The sequence below is a fragment of the Cricetulus griseus genome, chromosome 4, assembly GCF_003668045.3.
Source record: "Cricetulus griseus strain 17A/GY chromosome 4, alternate assembly CriGri-PICRH-1.0, whole genome shotgun sequence".
Lineage (NCBI taxonomy): Eukaryota > Metazoa > Chordata > Mammalia > Rodentia > Cricetidae > Cricetulus > Cricetulus griseus.
Window position 1 is genome coordinate 216,971,423 of NC_048597.1, and position 13,605 is coordinate 216,985,027.

Genomic DNA, 13,605 nt, shown 5'->3' on the forward strand with positions numbered 1-13,605 from the left:
CCCCCCCCCAGCCTGAGCCAGCCCCAGCCGTGCTCAGAGTCTTATTTATTTTAACTATTTCTTCAACATTCCACATTTGATGATGCAGATACCTCTTTCTTCCCTGAGTGTAAATGTTCTAATACAGATCTTTTTGTTTATTGTGTACAGTGATGCTGTCATTCTTTCTAAGCATGCAGACTCCCTCCCAACCTGCAGAAGCCTCCAGGTGTAGTGATCTCCTAGTCCCTGTACCCACTCTGTAAATTGCATTGAAGCCATCGCTATGGCTTGGCTTTGTCTGTAGTGTCCCGGTTTAGCACCTGTAATCATCAAAAACAGATATTGCCCCTAAGCTTACTGAGCCAGGGCACTATGGTTTATGCTGGTTGGTCTCTACCATTCTTTACTCAAAAGTTTTCCTATGGCCCTACACAGCTTTAGGACAACAGGTGCTCCAGTCCTTGGATCCTTGATTTATCCTACATCTTGGCATCAAGTAATTGATTGAATATAGTAGTCTCAGATATCCTGGTCCCCATGCTGGGGTCTCTGGTGTACTGGTAGCCGTGAGTGGGGAGGTGGGGAGACAGACTTGTAGGTAGTTGGTAGTTTGGAGCAGGCTTCAACACCTGCTACCACTCCTACTCTGCAGTCCCGTGACCATTTCAGCATTGTCTTCACAAAGACTTGCCAGCTCTCCCCAAAGAGCTGTTGCTGCTGTGTGCTTGGAAAGCTTCTGGAATGGGGAGGGGAGAGTCAAAAATTGGCAGAAACAGATTTGGTATGGAGAAGCCAGGGTCTGCATGTCAAATTCTTGTCTCAGCTGAACTTTCTGACATTCTTTCCAAGTCCCAATGGCCCTACTTCTACCATGCCTAAAAATAGATCAGTGAGGGCTAGGTGAGGCTGAGGCAGTGGGTCTCTGTTAGCTTCAGTCCAGTTGGGGTTGCATAGTGAAACTCTCTTTTGTTTGCTCATTTGTTTTTTGAGATAGGGTTGAGCTGTGTTACAGCCCTTGCTGTCCTAGAACTCAATCTGTAGATCAAGCTGATCTCGAACTCGCAGAGATCCACTTGCCTCTGCCTCCTGAGTGCTGGGATTAAAGGCGTGCATCTCTGTCTGCCAAAGATTTATTTTTATGTATATGAGTACTCTATCTGCATGTGAAACTTTATGCCAGAAGAGGGCATTAGATCCCACTATAGGAGGTTGTGAGCCACCATGTGGTTGCTGGGAATTGAACTTAGGACCTCTGGAAGAGCAAGCAGTGTTCTTAACCACTGAGCTATCTCTTCAGCCCCTTCAAGATCCTGTCTTTAAAAAAAAAAAGGCCTCGACGGGTGTTTGTGGCACACACCTTTAATCCCAGCACTCGGGAGGCAGAGGCAGGCGGATCGCTGTGAGTTCGAGGCCAGCCTGGTCTACAGAGCGAGTGCCAGGATAGGCTCCAAAGCTACACAGAGAAACCCTGTCTTGAAAAACCAAAAAAAAAAAAAAAAAAAAAAAAAAAAGCCTCGTGTGGTGGCACATACTGTAGTCCCAATACTTGGGAAGCAAATACAGGTAGATCACTGTGAATTCAAGGCCAGCCTGGTCTACATAGACCCAGGATTGCTAGGACTATATAGTGAGAACTTGCCTTATAAAGAAATAAAATTTAAAACAACAAAAACTAAGTCTGATGGGGTATACATCCCATGCTCCCTAGAGTCAGGTTTTCAGTGGAGAATATGCAAATCTTCAGGACCCTTGATGTCCTCTTCACTGGAACTCAGGGATGCCAAGGATTTCAAGGATTTAGAGGTCTGGGCTGATGAATGTCAAGGATGCTTTCTCTTTTTTTTTTTTTTTCTTTGAGACACGGTCTTACTGTGAAGCCCAGGCTGATCTTGAAATTACCTTTCTCCCGCCTCTGCCTCCTGGATGCTGGGATTACACCATCATTCAGGGTTCAAAACACGTTCTCCAAACCCGGTGCATTCCTGCCCTGTTAGCCTTCTTTCTGCCCCTCACCCCTTCTTTTTCCCAGAAGTGCCATTTGTAAGGTTGAGGCAGGAGGATAAGATTATGTAACATAACTGCCTCTAAAAAGGGGAGACGGACACACACACACATTTATGAATGAATATGACCTCAAGGTCATAGACTTTGAATCCCTTGTGACAACAAAACAGTGATCGATATTAGCTGGAGCAGGGTCCAGAAGGGAGTGCTCCAGCAGAGGGAACAGCTGGAAAGGAAGCCAGGACACACGCGCGCGGTGGGGAGCAAAGATGGTTTTGACTCTCGTCCTCCACACTTGCCCACCACCTCAGTGACAGCAAGGACTTGGTGCTAAGGCACTGTGAGGCCTAGACCCTCTGAGAAGACCCCTCCCCGTGAGGGGCTTCCAAATGTCTGCTGAGTATTCCTCAAAGCAAAGCGGCACATCCTGTGTCTGGGGACGCACCGGCTGCACGCCCTGTGAGCCTCCTTAGGAGGCGGGAAGGAAGGCAATGCTCTCACCTGCGCTGGGAAAGGAGGAAGGCTGCCCTGCACAGGGAGCTAGGACCTGGAATCACCTGGCTGGAGTCTGAGGTCGGAGGGGCCAAGAAACCACCCGTGAAGCCCCACCCCGCCCCGTAGAACCTCTCAGGGCCGCGAGGGGGCGCGGCGCTCCAGTGCTGCAGCCGACTCGCTCCCGGGGCGGGGCGGGGCGCGGGCGGTTGCGCATGCGCACGCGTGGCGTGTCACGGGGCGGGGCGGGGCGAGCGGAGCGCGGCGCGGCTGTCAGGGCCTGGCTTCCCCGCACCGCAACCTTCGTCGCGTACTCAGAACCGGCGACCCGGCCCCATGTACCGCGCGCTGTATGCCTTCCGCTCGGCGGAGCCCAACGCCATGGCGTTCGCTGCGGGCGAGACCTTCCTGGTGCTGGAGCGCAGCAGCACGCACTGGTGGCTAGCTGCACGGGCGCGTAGTGGCGAGACGGGGTACGTGCCGCCTGCCTACCTGCATCGTCTGCAGGTGAGTGTGTCCCTCCCTGCCAGACCTCTCAGCCGAACCCCTCTACCGGTACGCAGAGCCGATCCAGGAAGCTCAGCCAGCTCCTTCAGGACTGCTACAAGACAGGGAGTGTGAGAATCTGACCTTAAGTCCCAAGAGCCATAAGGACTGAGACCCCGGGGCCATCAGCACCCACCAAGAACTAGGCCTTCCACATCTAATCGCAGGCCTGTAAAAAGCTTTACTCTGGGGCTGACACCTCAGGCTGCCCCTGTATCCAGAATCAGAGCCTCCATATAAATAGAATTCCTTAGCTGGACCCAGAGACTCCAGCCCATTGCCCAAGTCCCTAAAGACCCCAAGGTCTTCTTATTCCCCTTTACTAAGTCCCTAGGATCCCACACTCTTGCCTCCTTTCCCGCTCCGCCCTGCCCTTCACCGACACTGCCATCTCAGACACCACCTGTTTCCCCAACCACCCTCCAGGTTCTCAGCCCCCAACCCCACACTTGAACCCCAGAGCCATAGGCATTCCCATCCCTTTCTCGACCCCCAATTCCTGCAATATGTCTGTATCCTGACCTCACACACCTGTCAAACTGTACCCAAGGACTGTTCCCCCAGCCCTTTTGGAACCAAGCCCCCTCCCTCCCTGGCCCCTGCTGACAAGGCTCCCTGGTACAGCAGCCTCCACTTCCCCCCAGGCCTCCAGTCCTGACTTCTCCATGGATTTCCTTACTCTGAATTCTGGGGAGCCCAACCCTGGAATGGGAGCTGCCCACATTGTGAGGAAGTGAGCCTCCTCCATGGCTTCCCCTGCTCTGAAGATGGCCTGGTTTCCTTCCAGTGGAGGCTGCAGCTCCAGTTCCTGTTTCCTCAGGAGAAGTCCTGCTGCAGTTCTCCAGTTAGTCTGCTCTGACTGGAGGAAGAAGCAGGGCCCAAAGCAGCCTGGCCTGTGCCAGACTCCTGCCCTGCCCTGGTCCCTAGCTGTGGAAACATCCTGTCTCAGCCCAGTTAAGGACAGAAATAATGTGATAAAGAGGAAATCTTGTCTGGCCTTACCGAAGGGGAGGACCCTTGCTTCTAGGGGCTTCCTCACAGACCCCCAGTCTCATCTTATCTAGAGGTGCTTGGGTACCTCTAGAGATACAAGGTCAGTTGGATCTAAAATGTGTCACACTCAGCCCAGCCTTTTGAGCACTGGGGTCTTATTGGAGACTCCTAGGGCAAGTCCTGCATCTTCCTCAGAGCCTGTGGATCCCCTGCTTCAGCAAGGCCAGTGGGGCCAGGAGTTTGGGGTGAAAAGGACAGTCTGTATGCATCTCTGCCTCATTTTTACTCTACCTGGTGCTTGCCTTCTTCCTCAGACTTCCCCATTCTGCTATGGACTGAGTCTTCTCTCACTGCCTCCTCTCTCTCTCATCTGTCATTCTATCCATATATACATGTGTTTCTTACTCCCCCATCTCTTGTTTCCCTGCCCCCCCTCCACCCCTGCACCCCTTATGCCACATGGAGGACTTTGCTGACTCCTGTATCCATCTGACCCCTTCAGAGAAGCTTCTTAGGCTCCCTCTGGAGCTAAGCATGGTGGCTTATGCCCACAGTCTCAGCATTTGGAAGGGTTGCCATGACTTCCAGGCCAGCTTCAGCGGCACCAAAGCTCATCTCAAAAAACCGGCCACCCAGCCAACCAAAAAAACAAGAAAACTCCACTCTGGAGTGTGTTCAGCTCTGCTCTGCAGTTCCTGTGTAGCCTGGAGGGCCTTGTGTGCTGGCCAGAACCACAGCAGCAACCCACATCTCCTCCATGTAAGACAGTGGAGTAGAATGGACTCGTGGGTTACGGAGGATGACAGCATAGGCCAGGAACCAGGCCTGTCTTTCAAATCCCTGCTTTAGCACAAGCACAGAGTAGCTTCCCAGAGGTGACCTGAAGGTCTGGCAGGACAGCGTGGGAGGTGAAGTGTGGAGGGATCCTTTTGACCCCTTCTTACCTCCCGGTTGTCTGGGAGGGCTGTGGGGGACGAGGCTGTTGTGAAGTGTGTGACCTTGGTTTTGTGAAGGATCAACAGCATGTAGAGTGACTGATTTAGGATTCTAGACACTGAGTCTTCCTTTTGGCATCTTACTCTGGGCTCTGAGCCAAGCCCAAGGATAGGCTAGGTGTACACGCCTGGTCCCAGTCCCGGATATCTGTGCTTCCGCTCTAGACGATAGTTTTCAGAAATGCCTTTGCCAGGAGTCTCTGTACGGGCTAAAATCCTGAGTGGGCCCTAAGTGTACAGTGCCGTCACAGCGTCTGCCCTGTGCCCCTGCTTCCTGAGTCCTACAACTTGACCACTTCATTCCATATTCCATTGTCCGTCTGCTAGTACCCAGCATTCTAGGGTTCACCTGTAGTGGGTCCTCCACCTACTTCCAGCCTGGGCTGGGTCTGGGCTGATCAACCCCACTTGGCCCCCATGTCTAACTGCCCTCCTACCTTTAGGGCATGGAGCAAGATGTCCTCCAAGCAATTGACCGGGCCATTGAGGCTGTGCACAACACAGCCATGCGAGACGGTGGCAAGTACAGCCTGGAACAGCGTGGAGTCCTCCAGTGAGTGTCTGGGAGGTGAAGATAACGCCTCCCTTGAGCTTGGTGGTGGACGGGCTCCTTTATAGGGCCAGAGATATTGTAGGGGCTGGGCTAGGGTTAGTATGAGGCGACACAGAATGGGATAGGAAGATGGAAGTCTGAGGGCCTGCACTGTGAGGCTCCAGCATCCCACAGGTATCAGATGAGGACTTTGGGAGTAGGGAGGAGCCTCCTCCATGGCTTATTTGTCTCTCTATCAGGAAGCTGATCCATCACCGGAAAGAGACATTGTCTCGACGGGGTCCCTCTGCCTCCAGTGCTTCAGTTATGACCCCGTCTACCAGTGACCACCATTTGGATTCTGCTGTCTCTAGGCAACCTAATGGGCTGTGTCGAACTGGGTTTGAACGGCAGCACAGCCTGCCCAGTTCTGAGCATCTTGGGACAGATGGAGCCCTCTACCAGGTATGGGGTGAGGGTATCTTTTAGAAGGAGGTATGAGGAACTAAGGCTTTTCCAGAGACTCAAGGGGTCCACTTGGGTCACAGGGGCAGCTAGCAGCCTGTCCTCCCTGATCCCTCTCTGTTCCCTCAGGTACCACCACAGCCTCGCCGGGCAGCACCTGCCACCCCACCCCCACCAGTGAAACGCCGAGATCGTGAGGCCCTGGTGATCTCAGGGAGTGGTGAGAGGGCCAGGCTGGGGTAATTGGGATAGGAGTACCCTGTGCTTGGAATGGTTGCTCTACCCATATTAGACAAATGGGAGTTCTGAACTTGGGGAGAATATAGAGTCCCAGTGTTTGGGCAGTTGGGGGCTCCAGGCTTGGTGAGGAGATAAGGCCTAGCAGAGGAACTGGGTCCTGTACTAAGGTCAGGGTCCCTAGGCAAGGAAGCATGGGGCCCCCCAACAGGTTACCCCAGCATACATAGCATTTACTTTTTACTCACAGGTGGCCGCACCACAATCCCCTCTGGGGGTAGCTCTGTGTCCAGTGGCTCATCAGTCAGCAGCACCTCCATGGACACACTCTGTACTGGCTCTGGCCCCTCTGACCTCGGTCCCAGCTCCTCACCCACACCCCCACCTGTGCCTCGCCGAGCTGCCCACACTGCTGTGTCCCAGGCCCAGCCCTCTCCCTCCAAGGCACCATCTCCTGAGCCCCCTGCAGAGGAGGTGGCAGCTGATACAAACTCAGCCTCCGATGCCCTGGAAGCTCTGGATGCACTGAGCCTGGAGACCACAGAGGAGAAGCCGGCCGCTGAGACAGTTGTGCCAAGGACCATTGGGGCAGAGCTGATGGAACTCGTGCGGAGAAACACCGGCCTGAGCCATGAGTTGTGTCGTGTGGCCATTGGAGTCGTGGTTGGTCACATACAGGCCTCTGTGCCATCCAGCTCACCTGTCATGGAGCAGGTCCTCCTCTCCCTGGTAGAGGGCAAGGTGAGCGAGGGTGGGCAGCATGGCCACTGAGCCTCCCCACCCTCAGCCAGCCTGCTAGTCCCACCCCCCTCCTGCCCTCACACCTTTGCTCAGGCTGTCTGTGACAGGATTTGTTGAGCTCTGGCTCATGGCTTTCACTGCACTGGGTATTGGGGTCATTTGAGTTGACCCATGAAGGAGAAAGGGAGGAAAAACAGAAATTCTAGACAGAGGCTCAGCCTGGACAAGGACCAAGAGTCAGGACAGAGCGTGGCTCACAGGAAGGAGGAATCAGAAGACGGTGGCTGGTGTGGCTGGATCACAGGCAGTGTGGGAGCAGGTTAGCCTGAGGCAGGTGACAAGACCAGGATGAGGTGGGAATAGAGGAAGCTTCCCGCCACCTGGAGGGGTTTCCCACTATCTCCGGGGGCTCTTTCTGTCTTTGGGATTCTGGCTGCAGGGAAAGAATAGACATAGGTGAGAACAGTGCCTTGCCAGCTTTGGAAGAGTGGAGAAAAGGGTGCACGGTGAGTTAGCCAACTTAGATGATAGTGAGTGACATGTGGGCATTTCAAGATTACTAAGGTCCATTGTCAAAATTAGGACACTGAAGCTGGTTGTGGTGGTGCATGCCTTTAATCCCAGCACTCAAGAGGCAGAGGCAGGTGGATCTCTTGAGTTTGAGGACAGCTTAGTCTACAGAGCGAGTTCCAGGACAGGATAAGACAGCCAGGGTTACACAGAGAAACCCTGCTTGGAGGGGAACAAAAAGGTCACTGGTCAGAAGGAATGGAGGTAGTGAGTACTGACTACTTGATAGAGTTTGGGTGGACCAAAGAAATTTCCTTAGGTTTCACATGGTTTTGGTTGGAGGGCAGTAGGCCAGAAGTACGTATGCCTGGGCTGGGCATAGCAGCTAACAAGTACAGCAGGCCTGGTGCCACATTGTGTGGAATGGGAGTGAGGATTCTGAGCCACATGTGAGCAGTGACAGAGTCCATGCCCGCCTCATGGGAGTGCTTATCCACATACGGGGTGAGAATCAGGATTTCGGAAACTCCCACAGCTGTGTTTTTTTGTTTGTTTGTTTGTTTGTTTGTTTGTTTTTTCCGAGACAGGGTTTCTCTGGCTTTGGAGACTGTTCTGGAACTAGCTCTTGTAGACCAGGCTGGTCTTGAACTCACAGAGATCTGCCTGCCTCTGCCTCTCGAGTGCTGGGATTAAAGGCGTGTGCCACCACCGCCCAGCTTCACAGCTGTGTCTTAAGCAGGATCCTGTATCGGGAGGTTGAGACTGGAGTTGACCTGCCCAGTGTGGATTTTGTGGGGCCTCAGCTCTGAGACAGGCTGAGGGGCCCAGGCTTCCTGGGGCAGGTGATGTACATGGATCTTACTGAGGCACTCTGCGCTGTTCCCCCAGGACCTGAGCACAGCCCTACCCTCAGGACAGGTCTGCCATGACCAGCAGAGACTCGAGGTGATCTTCGCAGACCTGGCTCGAAGAAAGGATGATGCCCAGCAGCGCAGCTGGGCGCTGTATGAGGACGAGGATGTCATCCGCTGCTACCTGGAAGAACTGCTGCATATCCTGGTATGTGGTAGGGGCCCTCATGGCCCCCAGCCCTACCTTGTGCCATCCCTCTTTAATGTGTAGGTCTCTCCTGCCCTCACATGCTCTCCTCACCCTGGATAACCCTCACTCTGTCTCCTCCCCTCAGACTGACGCAGACCCTGGCGTTTGCAAAAAGATGTGCAGAAGGGATGAGTTTGAGTCTGTCCTGGCCCTGGTGGCCTATTACCAAATGGTATGTGTGAGACAAGGGGCGGGCACAGAGGGGTGTGGGCAGGAGTCAGGGCACTGAGCACACAGGTTGTCCTGCCAGGAACACCGAGCGTCACTGCGGCTGCTGCTCCTCAAGTGCTTCGGCGCCATGTGCAGCCTGGATGCGGCGATCATCTCTACGCTCGTGTCCTCTGTGCTGCCTGTTGAGCTGGCCCGAGACATGCAGACCGACACACAGGGTGAGGTGGGCTGGGGGCTGCTCCCTGCCACGTGGAGAGCGTTCCCACCATCTGTTGGGGATGCCTGGCACTCTGGGTATTGTTAACTGCCTTCCTTACCCCCCTAGACCACCAGAAGCTCTGTTACTCCGCCCTCATCCTGGCCATGGTCTTCTCCATGGGAGAGGCAGTGCCCTATGCACACTATGGTAAGCATGCAGATCGCTGATCAGCTGAAGACAGGCCCCCAGAGGGAGGGCCTAGAGACCTGCTGACTACAGCCTGACAAGAAGGTATTCCCAAGGCTCACAGAAAGCCCAGGAGGCTGGATTGTGTGGGGAGGAAAAGTTGGGTATCTAGATTGCTTTATGCTCCTCTCAGAGCACCTGGGCACACCCTTTGCCCAGTTCCTGCTAAGCGTCGTTGAGGATGGCCTCCCCTTGGACACCACAGAGCAGCTGCCGGACCTCTGCATGAACCTGCTTCTGGCTCTCAACCTCCACCTGACAGGTGGGCTGAGGCGTGTCTGGAGGCTGGCTGACCAGGGTGGAGCCTTGTGGGCTCTGCGCCCATACTCTTACCTGTGTTCGTCCATGTCTTTCCTCAGCTCCTGACCAGAATGTCATCATGGCTGCCTTGAGCAAACACACCAATGTTAAGATATTTTCAGAGAAGCTGCTTTTGCTTCTGAACAGAGGAGGTGAGAGTCTAGAAGTCTGCATAGGTGCCACTTTGATGCCCTGCGACTGTCACCTCCCCCGCTTTGACATCTCTATTCCTCTGGGATGACTCTAGGACCCCAACAAGGACCTCCTTGACTCCTGTGAACCCTTGCCTTGTAGACGATCCTGTACGTATCTTCAAACATGAGCCACAGCCACCACACTCTGTCCTCAAGTTCCTGCAGGATGTGTTTGGCAGCCCTGCCACAGCCTCCATCTTCTACCACACAGACATGATGGCACTTATTGACATCACTGTGCGGCAAATTGCGGACCTGTCACCTGGAGACAAGGTGCCTGGAGATTGCTGCTGTGGGGATGGGAGCTGAATGACAACTTAACCAAAATGGGGTGAATGTGACATTGAGTGGAGATGAGGGGCAGGACTGCTGCTCCCAGTGCCAGGTGAGTGTGGAAGGCTACGCAGAGACCAGGACAGGGATGCCAGAATCCAAGGCAGCTAGGTGTATGTCGATCTGGAGCAGGATACCTGAAGAGCGTTAGTTAGGGTGGGGAGACGGACGTGAGGAAACAGGGTTTTGTAGATAGAGCCTTGGAGGCTGTAGCTGTGCCTGCTTCTCAGAAGAGGGAGGAGCTCCCTGCCTTCTTATGTGAGGGCCGAGGGGAAGCCAGGAAGCCTGAAGCATGCGTGGGTGGGGAGAGGACATCTGGCTGGTGAAATAGGTCAGGTCTGGGCTGTGTTGGAAGTGAATCCAGCAGAGCTTGCTCCTAGATTGGTTTTGAGCAACTAGGTGGACAGAGTGCCGGTGATTAATGGAGGAGGCCCAAGGAGCTTCTTAGGAAAGCATAGAGCTGTGTTTTAAGTGGGTTAAGATAGAGGACAAAGGCTGGGTTAAAGCTCAGTTGATAGAGTTCTTGCTTTGCATACTTGAGACCCTGGCTTCAGTCCCTAGAACTGAAAAAAACTAAAGTATCTGGGAGACAACTGCAAGATTGTCAGGTGCCAGGGCATGGGGAGGCAGTGAGTGAGTTGGGACTAGGGACGTACTGGAGTTATCTGTTCAGAATGTGACAGAAAGCCTGTGATAGTGTGGTCACGTAGGAAATTAGATAGATGGTGTCAGCAGGAAACTTGGGCCTTAGCTGTGACACAGCAGGCTCAACTAAGGAGGAACCCAGGAACAAAAGCTGGTGAACAAGAGCAAACCACAGACCATGTGTTTTTGGAGGGGGGAGAAGGTGGGTAGAGAATTAACCTTTGCATTTGCCACGTGGAAACCAGCGGTGAATGCCAGCTGTGCCAGCTGTGCTGGTGCAGTGGAGGATGGAGTCTGAATGGAAAGTCTGAGAAACTTTTACGTTACTGGGGGAGTGGGAATGAGGAATGACTTGTTAGCAGTCCGTGAAAGGAACCAACTTCCTGTCTAGAGAAACAGAAATGGAGGCAGGCACTCTAAGGGAACACTGTGGGGTCAGGGAGGGTCTTCTAAAGGTGAGAGGTGCTGGTGCATCCCTGACCCAGGGGATCCTCCAGCACGCACGAGAAGTCAACCATGTATTGGAGAGAGTGGACCACTGCAGGTGAAGGGCAGGTGAGGCGGGGTGGGGGACACTGGGGGCTCTACTGTTCATTCTGGTGAAGACAGGTGAAGGGCAGGTGAGACGGGGACAGTGGGGGCTCTACTGTTAGGGAAGACAGGTGAAGGGCAGGTGCTGAGAGCAGAAGACAAGGGGCTTCAGAAAGCACAAGACCAGCTGAGGTTCGAATGACAGAGGAGATAGGCAGTTGTTCTCCCAGGAGAACAGACACAGCAGAGAAAATCAGTGCGCTTGGATACAGGGGAATCAGGACACTTGCATTCGGGCCTGAACTTCTGGGTCAAAGCACTGTTTCTTTCCTAGAGTAAAGACCATGGGAAGCCTTTCACCTTGGGGATGTTGGGGCAAGAAGATGAGTTTGGTGGTAGGTGTGTGGATTTGAGGCGTCTGAGATATGCAGGAGATGACAAGCAATTGGATATTCTTGCTGGGCACTCCAGGACAGATCTGTGTGAGATGTATGAGACTGGATTGCTGTTTGAAGTCATGGGTGTAATAGAGACAGTGAGAAGCCAAGGATTCTGACTGACATGCATGTTATCCAGGGGACCTAGCGCCAAAAGACTGCAGGACTTCCCAGGGCAGACAGATGCTGGGATTCTGTGTGGCTGGAGTGGTGCATTCATTCACTCACTCAACAGCTTCGGGAGCCATTTAATGTTGGCTCCCTTCTAGGTCCTAGAGTCCTGGGATTTGGGAAGTTCAAGCTGGCGTGTAGAGCCCATGGGGCAGTGGTGGCCAGTCCCTCTCAGGGTGGTTGCAGGACGTCTCTGGGGGTCTCTGAGCCAACCTTCTCTTCCCACAGCTGCGCATGGAGTACCTCTCCCTGATGCATGCTGTGGTTCGCTCCACGTCCTACCTGCAGCACCGCCATCGGCTGTCAGACCTGCAGGCCACACTGAGGCGCATCCTGGCTGAGGAAGAGGCCTCGCCCCAGTGCCAGATGGACCGCATGATTGTCCAAGAGATGTACAAGGAATTCCCAGAGCTGGGAGAGGTCCCCAGCTAGCACTTCTTTTTTCTCCCTTCTCTGCAGCCCTGGTCAGGGTGCAGGGAACTCAGGGGATTCACTCTAAGAATGTTTTGCACAGACATTATAAGAGGATAAAGAATTCGAAAGAATCTGAGCCAGGCCCCTTACCTGAAGAAGAGTCAGTGTAAGGGGCCAAGTGCAGGATTGGGGACCACAGTCTGGGAACTATATTGGGGTAGAGGAAATGTGCAAGCTGAAGACCCTCTGTTTGCTGATAGGCTGCCTCTTCAGCATGCCACCCCCCATACCCATACGCATACCCAGAGTCCTGCTGCTGCTCCAGGACTGCAGCATCCCTACCCACTGCCTGGGCTGAGTCTTGGGCCTCAGCAAGCCATGTCCTTAGGGTGAGGGGAGCTCCTCCCACCAGCTCTGTTCTTTGCCTTAGCTTTGCAGTGAGTGTTGCTCATGTGCAACCCTTACCCCCTTAGGGACTGCTGTCCCCTGAACCCCTACTGTCAGCCCCAGAGGCCTTGGCCAGGCTGCTGCCTTGAAAGTGGGATCTTTGAGACAGGCCATCCATCCGGAAGCCTCATGCAACAGGATGATGTTGCTGAGAAAGCCAATGACAGAATCTATTTTCTCTGGAAAAAAAAAAAAAAAAGACCGAAAGCCATGTGTATTTTCCTATGTGCTACAGCTTTCCTGCAGAAATAAATTCTAGGCATCGGGAATTGGGCTTCCCTGTATGATCTTGGGGGGATCAGTAGGGCAGATGGGGCCTCAGGACCTCACTGCTCTCGCTTACACTGACATCTGCAGTCCAAAGAGGTGATGGACCTTGACAAGACTGGTTTCTGTAGTCCTAAGGTCCTATTCAGCCCCTCCTGTCCTTCCCCTTCCTTCTCCTGGGGCCCAGCCAACCAAGTGCCCTGGGACACACTTATAGGTATCTATCTCTTCATTTATATCCTTTTGCTGGCCATGGTGGCACACACCTTTAGTCTCAGCTCTTGGGAGGCAGAGGCAGAGGCAGATGGATACCCACAATCAGCCTAGTTTACATGGTTCCAGGCCAGCCAGGGCTACACCAAAAATAAAAAATAAAGTTATCTAGTCCTGCACAGCTACAGCTATTGTCTGCTCCTCCCCTTCTCTTTCCTTCTCCATTCCCCCCACTCTGGTGCTGGGGATTGAACCCCGGGCCTCAACGCATGCTCCCTGTGTAGTCCCAAGTAGAGCAGGCCTCCCAGCTCTGCTCCCCCTGGCCATGATGGCCCTCTTCTTACTTGGTTCACCATGGTTCCCTTGTTTTGTAAACTCAGCAGAGATCTGACTTTTTTTTTTTTTGTTTTTTTCTGAAGGGCTATGTTAACTGGAATGG

General features: G+C 53.6%; 1 protein-coding gene across 8 annotated transcripts; it reads left to right on the forward strand.

The window, feature by feature from the left end:
• The first annotated feature begins 2,713 nt into the window (after positions 1-2,713).
• Positions 2,714-12,955, forward strand: Nckipsd (NCK interacting protein with SH3 domain). Of its 8 annotated transcripts, none has more exons than XM_027414601.2 (14): positions 3,784-4,117; positions 4,520-4,776; positions 5,456-5,565; positions 5,805-6,009; positions 6,139-6,229; positions 6,497-6,987; positions 8,386-8,556; positions 8,684-8,770; positions 8,849-8,987; positions 9,095-9,175; positions 9,348-9,476; positions 9,574-9,666; positions 9,809-9,981; positions 11,552-12,047. In XM_027414601.2, the coding sequence occupies exons 2-14, from the start codon at positions 4,552-4,554 to the stop codon at positions 11,771-11,773; spliced, it is 2,217 nt and encodes a 738-aa protein (XP_027270402.1). In that variant the 5' UTR covers positions 3,784-4,117; positions 4,520-4,551; the 3' UTR covers positions 11,774-12,047. The 8 variants fall into 8 exon arrangements, 7 of the variants coding, with proteins under 7 accessions (XP_027270404.1, XP_027270403.1, XP_027270402.1 ...); XM_027414600.2 differs by lacking the exon at positions 3,784-4,117 and adding an exon at positions 12,054-12,955 and having other exon boundaries at positions 4,131-4,776; positions 11,552-11,612; XM_027414603.2 differs by lacking the exons at positions 3,784-4,117; positions 4,520-4,776; positions 11,552-12,047 and adding exons at positions 2,714-2,985; positions 12,054-12,955.
• The last annotated feature ends 650 nt before the right edge of the window (positions 12,956-13,605 follow it).

Coding starts and splice junctions, on each gene's coding strand:
- Nckipsd (XM_027414598.2), top strand. CDS start 4,477: ATGGAGGACTTTGCTGACTCCTGTATCCATCTGACCCCTTCAGAGAAG. Junction 5,566..5,804: donor GAACAGCGTGGAGTCCTCCA/GTGAGTGTCTGG, acceptor TCTCTCTATCAG/GAAGCTGATCCATCACCGGA. Junction 6,988..8,385: donor TCTCCCTGGTAGAGGGCAAG/GTGAGCGAGGGT, acceptor CTGTTCCCCCAG/GACCTGAGCACAGCCCTACC.